Below are 9,401 nucleotides of genomic sequence, written 5' to 3' on the forward strand. Positions count from 1 at the left end.
CAGTAGAGGACGTCGGTCCAGCCCTCCATGGTGATGCACTGGAACACGGTCAACATGGCGAAGAAGAAGTTGTCAAAGTTGGTGATTCCTCCATTGGGACCGTCCCACCTCCCCCGACACTCCGTCCCGTTAATGTTGCACTGACGGCCGTGACCAGCGAACGCACACGGTACCGGGTCGTCCTCCACGTAGTTATCTGCAATATTTATACCAGTGAGTAGAGTACTAATAAGTACTATTCTAATGTACTGGAGTATTTCCATTTTCAGCTACTTTATACTTCTACTCCATTACATCTAAGGTAATTATTATAACTTTATATATATATATATATGATACTTTCTACTTCACTAAATGTATCGGACAGTATTAGTATTTTTACTGCAGTAAAAGAGTATTTCTGATGAATGAGCATAGAGCTTCCTGTGATATACACATTATTGTATTATTGTACTACTCAGTAATACTTGATGTATTAAACCTTTTTGCTTGTTTGCTAGTTTGATTATTTAGTTAATTTCATGTTTCTTTAAATGTTTTTATTCCTTCATTAAAATATTTTTCACATGATGTTTCACTTCTAACTAAATAAATAAAATATTCTGTGGACATGTTCTTCACTATTACTTTGTATTTCCTGAATAGTACTAGCTAGTTGCAGTAGTTGTACCTGCATGTTTGTAGTAGCAGGTTTTGTGCATGCGTCCGATGAAGAGCTCCAGACCGATGATGGCGTAGATGATGATGACGAAGAGAACCAGCAAAGCGATGTGGAGCAGAGGAACCATCGCCTTCATGATGGAGTTCAGCACGATCTGGAGACCTGAGAGACACACAAAGGGTTACACACACACACACACACACACACACACACACACACACACACACACACACACACACACACACACACACACAGGAGACTCACTGGGAACTCCAGAAACCAGTCTGAGGGGCCTCAGGACCCTGAAGGCTCTCAGAGCTTTGACATCCAGACCTCCAGGTTTTCCCGGTACGTGATGAGTCGTTGCCACCTCACCGGATTTATGAGTCATTGTCTCCAAGACGACGCTGAACAAACTGCACGAAAACAAAAACAGGTAAAAGAAGGTTGAGAAGACGAGTGGTCCCAGTATTGAGCCCTGTGGAACCCCACAAATATGTTGCAGATAAATATTGAACATATTTTTTAAAACAATCAGATACTTGGTTAACCATTTATTTGTTCTTTTAAAGTTACAGTCTCAAAGATCTCTTCTTGGTTCTCTTTGTAATGACCGATGTGTTTTTGGATCTCATGTCCAGGAACTTGTGATTTTTCCAGGAATGTCGTCACAAACAGCCGGTTCATAAAACAATAAACACTAGAGCTTTCATCAACGATCATCCTGCTTCTCATTCAGCGATACATAGTTACTCAACAGACAATGGAATTTGGAGTGGAAGCTTTCCAGAATGTTACTTTAAATCCAAATGAAAATGAGCTTCTAAAGGTTGTCACATATTTAAATGAGATGTGACTTTAGTCCTTGTTTTTCATACCAGATATAAAACAACCAGCTCACACAAATATGATGTTGTATTTTACTTTTTTTATATTCCTCTTATTACCTCTTTAATTTTACATTATTTATCTGAGCTGTTTCTCTTTGTGCTGAAGAGCAAACACAGTTCATCTTAATATAAAGGTGTTGTAAAGGTAAAAGTTTCCTTGTTTTGATGTCGTGAAACGTTATTGAAACGTACAGTAAAAAAACTTTAACCTCTCAATACATTTTCTTGCACATTTCTTCCCATATTTACGGTAAAGTTAAAATCTATTGTGATGAACCGTGTAACTACCGGATGGACTGTCATGAAACACTTAACTTAATTAATTAATTAGCATTAGCACCAACATTAGCAGGTTTACTTTGAACCCTTTAGAGTCAGAGACACAGACAAAGAGCAAACACAATGAACTCCTCAGAGAAACGTGTCCCACATCCAGCAGCCTCTCAGGATTACCGTCTCTCCACTGTAAAGTGGAACAGAGCGACCTCAGGCAGCGTTGCCATGACAACGGGCTTCATCATCACCGCCCCGAGGTCGTCCCGAGTCACGCCACCGCCGTCCGGCAGCGAGAACACAAAATAGTACCCAACATGGAGGACTCAGTGTGACCTCAGCAGGTGACTCGTTAATTCTAACGAGAGAGCTTGTTTTCAGATTGTCTTTATAAGAGTCTGAGAACATTATGAGAGTCACTTCAAGAAATCTCCTTCAAGAAGTCTCCTTAAATAAGAAGTCTCCTTCAAGAAGTCTACTTCAAGAAGAAGTCTCTTTCAAGAAGAAGTATCCTTCAAGAAGTCTCGATCTTAAATGATAATAAACGGGAGTGTGCTTAGAGTTATCCAATAGATTTTAATGTCACGGCTGAACGTTTAGCTGATTTTTAACAACGTGGATGAGATTTCTGAACGAGACTTCTACAATAACAAACAGGAAGGTAAAGGAAAATGTTGTATTTCTCTGTGGTTCTTTCCATGATGTTGTCAGACAACAAGCAGCTCTTTAGTGGACGTGAGGAGTTCAGAGTGATTACAACACGGAGTTCTCCTTCACTACTGGACCAGTTTAAAACACAAAGACTAAAATGTTCTCGACTTTTTTGCTTGTTCAAATTGCTGCAGCTTAGATTAGACCAGATTTAAATATTCTATATATACTTTATACTTTATATTTATTTTATATTTTTATTGTTGACCATCAAGGCATGACATAATCAGGGCCCAGTTATATGACAGACCTACTAAATATAAACCAATGTGTGAGAATGGTATTGATGCTGATTTGCATAATAAAGTAGAAAGACATCCCGACTGATTGGAAAACACAGCAAAAACTCCCATAACATTAGCATTAGCATGTAGCTAACAGTGTGTGAGCCTCTATGGTTACATCAGTTATCGGGTGATAATCATAACAATAAGATAACGTTTCCATATTTATTTTCCTTTGGTGGAAGTGTCTCCATGAGGAACCGGAGGAGAACCAGCTGAAGTTCAGTGTAGGAGGGAGGATGTAAAGTCTACTTAGTGAACAGTGATCACAGTGAACTGTCACAAACGCTCAACACAAACACAGTACAATGAGACAAACTGAGTTTACTGCAGTCAGATCTGATTTACTGCTACAGCTCCTTTAAAGAGGCTTCAAGAGGAAAGAGACTCAACAGAGAGGCCAGCTGAGGACAAGAACATAGAACCAGGTCTGAAGGAAGGACTGGGGTCTGAAGAGAGAACCAGAGTCTAAAGAGGGAACCAGAGTCTATAAAGAGAAGACAGAGGGAAGCAGGATACAAAGAGAGAACCAGGATAAAAAGAGATAATAGAATCTAAGAGAGAACCAGACAATAAAGAGAGAACCAGGATATAAAGTCAGAACCATGGTACAAAGAGAGAACCAGGATAAAAAGAGATAATAGAATCTAAGAGAGAAGCAGACAATAAAGAGAGAACCAGCATATAAAGTCAGAACCATGATACAATGAGAGAACCAGGCCGGATCTAAAGAGGGAACTGTGATCTATAAGGAGAACCAGGATATGAAGAATTTTTAAACAGGGAACAAACCTCTTTTGACAACACAAATGTTGTAAGAGAACCAAGATCTAAAGGGGGAGAACCTGCATGTGTCTAAAGACTTGACTTCTGAAGAGAGAACCAGCATCAGAGAACCAACACATCTAGTGGTTCTTGTGTTTTCTCACCCGACTATGACGATAACGAAGTCGAGCAGGTTCCATCCGTTGCGGATGTAGGAGCTCGGGTGCATCACCAGACCGTAGGCCAAGATCTTCAGGAAGGTCTCGATGGTGAAGATGATGAGGAACACGTACTCCACTTGTTCCTGAAGAATAACGAGAGAACATTCCATTCAGAACCTCTGCAGATCTAAAGAACCACCGGATGCTATCACAATTTACACAGTGGTGGAAGAAGTATTCCGGTCCTTTACTGCAGTAAAAGTACTAGTACCCCAACGGGAAAATATTTCTCAACAAGTAAAAGTACTGCATTCAAAACCTGCCCGAAGAAGTCGGAGGACACATAAAGGAACATTTCATCTTCAGTTCATCACAAACATTCATCTCATCATTTCACTGACCCCTCTAGTAGAACACCACGGACCCCTGTGGGACCCCCGACCCCCCTTTGAGGACCCCTGATGTTCATCACTATTTAACTCATTAACACATGAACATCACAATGGAAGCAGCAAACACTAACAACATACTGTACACATGTGAACAGATGCAGCTTCTTATCAATAAACTCCTAATCAATAAAACACAAACACCAGGTACTCTGTGGAAGTATGACAGTTATTCAAATGAACATTGAAACACATGAACACATGAACGATTCAATAGTTATGATTCAATACACATTATTCTGCACGATGAGTACTTTCACTTTTGGTTCTTTAAGTACATGTTAATGTTCATACTTTTGTACTTTTACTTTAGTTTAGATACAATATTTTTACCGTAACTGTATTTCTACACTGTGTACTTATATATATATATATATATATATATATATATATATATATAAATATATAATAGTACATATAATAGTAATATAATAATTTATAATATATATATATTATAAATTATTATATTATGTTATTATTATTATATGTATATATGTACTATTATATAAATACATATATATACATATAATAGTACATATATACGTATATATGTATATATACGTATATATGTATATATATGTATATAATATAATAACAATAGTAAAATAACATACGAATTTATAATATATATATATATTATAAATTATTATATTACTATTATTATAATATATATATATTGTATATATATTGTATATATATACAATATATATACAATACTTCTTCTATCTCACACACGCACACACACACACACACACACACACACACACACACACACACACAAACACACACACACACACACACACACTCACGCACACACACACACACACACACACACACAAACACACACACACACACACACACACACACACACACACACACACTCACGCACACACACACACACACACACACACACACACACACACACACACACTCACAGAGGCAGTGAGCTGTGACTTCCTGAGGATCTGAAGCTGAACCATCACATTCATCTCTGTAGTCCAGAGACACAATGGGTCCACCACAGGTTTAGCTTAGCTTAGCATAAACTACTGCTCTAGTCTGTACTCATGACATGTGGTCTCACCAGGTCGTGGTTGGTGGAGTTGGAGTCGTCCTCAGGAAACGGTTTAGAGACTCCCAGAGCGACGCAGTTAGCAAAGATGGCTAGAAGAATGAAGATGTCAAAAGGTCTGGGAGACGAGTTCAGGAAGAGATTCAGGATTTAACATTCATAACTCACATTTAGGCTCTTTTTTCAATGAAGAAACACCTTTCCACCATTGTTAACATCTTTTCAACGCAGACATTATTAATAACTATTCATCACTAATAGTTAATTGTAACATTTGTTCAACTCACACTGTTTTTATGCCACTGTGAAGCTACATGGGAAAAATGTCGACAATATTGTGTGACGTTATTTTTAGCTTCACCTCTTCTTCCCGCCTCATCGTCAGTAAACTGGCGTAAAGCTGACAGCTGATCGGTCGGAGTAAAGGATACTTCCACTCCACGATGGACAGAGCGGCTCGTCTGATTGGATTGTTGAGTTTTAGACAGTATAAAGCTCTGGGAGCTCTCTGGACCTGATTACTGCCCTGAACCTGAGGAAGAGGAGGGACATCATTGGTTTCTGTCTCTTAGCATGTTGTCTCTCTGTCTCACCTGTTTCTTAGCGTGTTGTCTCTCTGTCTCACCTGTTTCTTAGCGTGTTGTCTCTCTGTCTCACCTGTTTTTTAGCGTGTTGTCTCTCTGTCTCACCTGTTTCTTAGCGTGTTGTCTCTCTGTCTCACCTGTTTCTTAGCATGTTGTCTCTCTGTCTCACATAATTCTTAGCATGTTGTCTCTCTGTCTCACCTGTTTGTTAGCGTGTTGTCTCTCTGTCTCACCTGTTTGTTAGCGTGTTGTCTCTCTGTCTCACATGTTTCTTAGCGTGTTGTCTCTCTGTCTCACCTTTTTCTTAGCGTGTTGTCTCTCTGTCTCACATGTTTCTTAGCGTGTTGTCTCTCTGTCTCACCTGTTTGTTAGCATGTTGTCTCTCTGTCTCACCTGTTTGTTAGCGTGTTGTCTCTCTGTCTCACCTGTTTCTTAGCGTGTTGTCTCTCTGTCTCACCTGTTTCTTAGCGTGTTGTCTCTCTGTCTCACCTGTTTCTTAGCGTGTTGTCTCTCTGTCTCACCTGTTTCTTAGCGTGTTGTCTCTCTGTCTCACCTGTTTGTTAGCGTGTTGTCTCTCTGTCTCACAAGTTTCTTAGCGTGTTGTCTCTCTGTCTCACCTGTTTCTTAGCATGTTGTCTCTCTGTCTCACATGTTTCTTAGCGTGTTGTCTCTTTGTCTCACCTGTTTCTTAGCGTGTTGTCTCTCTGTCTCACCTGTTTGTTAGCGTGTTGTCTCTCTGTCTCACCTGTTTCTTAGCATGTTGTCTCTCTGTCTCACCTGTTTCTTAGCGTGTTGTCCTCTCCTTCTCTGTGTCCCCGTTGAACTCGTGGTTGAGTGAAGTGTGTCGGTTCTCGTCATCCTCACTCCCTGGTCCTCTCCGTCCAGCTCCTCGTCCCACTCTGTGTCCCTCTCCTCTCCTCCTCCTTCTCCTCCTTCTCCTTCGCCCCCTCCTCCATCCCCCTCTCCTCCCTCCTCCTCTTCCTCACCCCCTCCTCCTCCCTCCTCCCCATCCACTGCTTTGGTGTAGCCGTTACGACCAGCAGCTGGAGACAAACGAAGATTTAGAGAGACGATATGAAAACTTAATCTCAATATGAACCTGTTGGTTCTCGGCTGATATTTAACATTAGGTAGAACCTTTTAACAAAGACATTTTTAAAAAGACTAAAAGATGGGGATGATAAGTATAACTTAGAATAACTGAAGGGGATCAACAGCATATGTGGATAATACTTCTGTTTCATAACCATTTATTAGTTACGTCAAACTCTAATAAGACATTTTTACTTAACAGCTGATTCACTACTTTATCACTTTTAACCGTTTTAGACAATTTGAATCATCTGAACAAGTAAAGCAAATAGTTTCATGTCTTCTGGAGCCTCAGAGAGACAAATACAGATAAACAGACACAGCTGATCTCAACAACAACAAAAAGAACAACACCCTGAGGGAACACAGTGGTGAGATGTAACTAAGTACAAATACACAAGTACTGTACATTGTTGTTTTTCAACTACTTCAACTACATTTAGCTGATAAATACTAACATACTTTTCCTTGAATGCAGGACATTTAGTGGTAGTTGAGTACTTTCACAGCATGGTATGAATACTTTTACTGCAGTACTTCAGAGGGAGAGTATGCATGATTAGTTTTATTTTCTATCAAGGTGAACGAAGAGGAAACAGGATGACGGAGAGAAAAGAGAAGAGGAGGAGAAATGTGACCGTTTCCAGAGGAAGTGAAAACAGAAATATTGTAGTGAACAGCTGTGACCTAGATCTGTGTGTGTGTGTGTGTGTGTGTGTGTGTGTGTGTGTGTGTGATCTGGGCCATGATTGATGTGTTAGTACCTGAGGACCCTGAACACAGAGATAAACCCAGTGATGGACGGCTCAGTGAGATTACATCTCTGTGATTTCCTCGATGTTGTGCAGCTGCCTGTGTTCATGATGCAGGTGTAGAGAGGTGGACACTGAACACACCCAAGACGCGTTCACTGTCACTGGGAAATAAAGCCTTCATGCTGATTTATATTTTTCTCATGAGAGCTCCGGTGTAACGTGAGCACATGATTGATTTACTGCCTTGGTTTACTGTATATTTACTGCTTCTCATCCAGTGTTTGCTGCTATTACTACAAAAATAAATGTGCTGTATTTAGTAGATATTCCTCATCTACCGTGCCGCCACGTCAGTAGGTATTAAAACCCAAACCACCGTCTTCTCCAGAACCTAACTAAGTAGTTTAGTCGTCTAACCCTAACTGAGTAGTTTAGTTGTCTAAACCTAACTGAGTAGTTTTGTTGTCTAAACCTAACTAAGTAGTTTAGTCGTCTAAACCTAACTGAGTAGTTTTGTTGTCTAAACCTAACTAAGTAGTTTAGTTGTCTAAACCTAACTGAGTAGTTTTGTTGTCTAAACCTAACTAAGTAGTTTAGTCGTCTAAACCTAACTGAGTAGTTTTGTTGTCTAAACCTAACTAAGTAGTTTAGTTGTCTAAACCTAACTGAGTAGTTTTGTTGTCTAAACCTAACTGAGTAGTTTAGTTGTCTAAACCTAACTGAGTAGTTTTGTTGTCTAAACCTAACTGAGTAGTTTAGTCGTCTAAACCTAACTGAGTAGTTTAGTCGTCTAAACCTAACTGAGTAGTTTAGTCGTCTAAACCTAACTGAGTAGTTTTGTTGTCTAAACCTAACTGAGTAGTTTTGTTGTCTAAACCTAACTGAGTAGTTTAGTTGTCTAAACCTAACTAAGTAGTTTAGTTGTCTAAACCTAACTGAGTAGTTTTGTTGTCTAAACCTAACTAAGTAGTTTTGTTGTCTAAACCTAACTAAGTAGTTTAGTTGTCTAAACCTAACTGAGTAGTTTTGTTGTCTAAACCTAACTAAGTAGTTTTGTTGTCTAAACCTAACTAAGTAGTTTAGTTGTCTAAACCTAACTGAGTAGTTTTGTTGTCTAAACCTAACAGAGTAGTTTTGTTGTCTAAACCTAACTAAGTAGTTTAGTTGTCTAAACCTAACTGAGTAGTTTAGTTGTCTAAACCTAACTGAGTAGTTTAGTTGTCTAAACCTAACTGAGTAGTTTTGTTGTCTAAACCTAACTAAGTAGTTTTGTTGTCTAAACCTAACTAAGTAGTTTAGTTGTCTAAACCTAACTGAGTAGTTTAGTTGTCTAAACCTAACTGAGTAGTTTAGTTGTCTAAACCTAACTAAGTAGTTTAGTCGTCTAAACCTAACTGAGTAGTTTAGTTGTCTAAACCTAACTGAGTAGTTTTGTTGTCTAAACCTAACTAAGTAGTTTTGTTGTCTAAACCTAACTGAGTAGTTTTGTTGTCTAAACCTAACTGAGTAGTTTAGTCGTCTAAACCTAACTGAGTAGTTTAGTCGTCTAAACCTAACTGAGTAGTTTAGTTGTCTAAACCTAACTGAGTAGTTTTGTTGTCTAAACCTAACTAAGTAGTTTAGTTGTCTAAACCTAACTGAGTAGTTTTGTTGTCTAAACCTAACTAAGTAGTTTAGTTGTCTAAACCTAACTGAGTAGTTTAG

The 9,401-nt window shown here is 39.0% G+C and overlaps 1 protein-coding gene across 1 annotated transcript in view; it reads right to left on the reverse strand.

Annotated features, from left to right (window-relative positions):
- Positions 1 to 6,723, reverse strand: part of cacna1fb (calcium channel, voltage-dependent, L type, alpha 1F subunit) — a 39,569-nt gene extending 32,846 nt beyond the window's left edge. Inside the window, exons 1-7 of the mRNA XM_068732099.1 lie at positions 6,628 to 6,723; positions 5,698 to 5,798; positions 5,279 to 5,384; positions 3,749 to 3,888; positions 926 to 1,077; positions 671 to 823; positions 1 to 196 (exon numbers count right to left, since the gene is read on the reverse strand). The exon at positions 1 to 196 is cut by the window's left edge and continues 1 nt beyond it. Coding sequence (XP_068588200.1) covers positions 1 to 196; positions 671 to 823; positions 926 to 1,077; positions 3,749 to 3,888; positions 5,279 to 5,384; positions 5,698 to 5,798; positions 6,628 to 6,708 — 929 coding nt within the window. The 5' untranslated portion in view covers positions 6,709 to 6,723. The remainder of the gene's footprint in view (positions 197 to 670; positions 824 to 925; positions 1,078 to 3,748; positions 3,889 to 5,278; positions 5,385 to 5,697; positions 5,799 to 6,627) is intronic.
- Positions 6,724 to 9,401: the final 2,678 nt, after the last annotated feature.

This window comes from Cebidichthys violaceus, unplaced genomic scaffold (genome assembly GCF_023349555.1).
Source record: "Cebidichthys violaceus isolate CVI_PGR_0920_01 unplaced genomic scaffold, fCebVio1.0.p SCAF_57, whole genome shotgun sequence".
Classification (NCBI taxonomy): Eukaryota; Metazoa; Chordata; class Actinopteri; order Perciformes; family Stichaeidae; genus Cebidichthys; species Cebidichthys violaceus.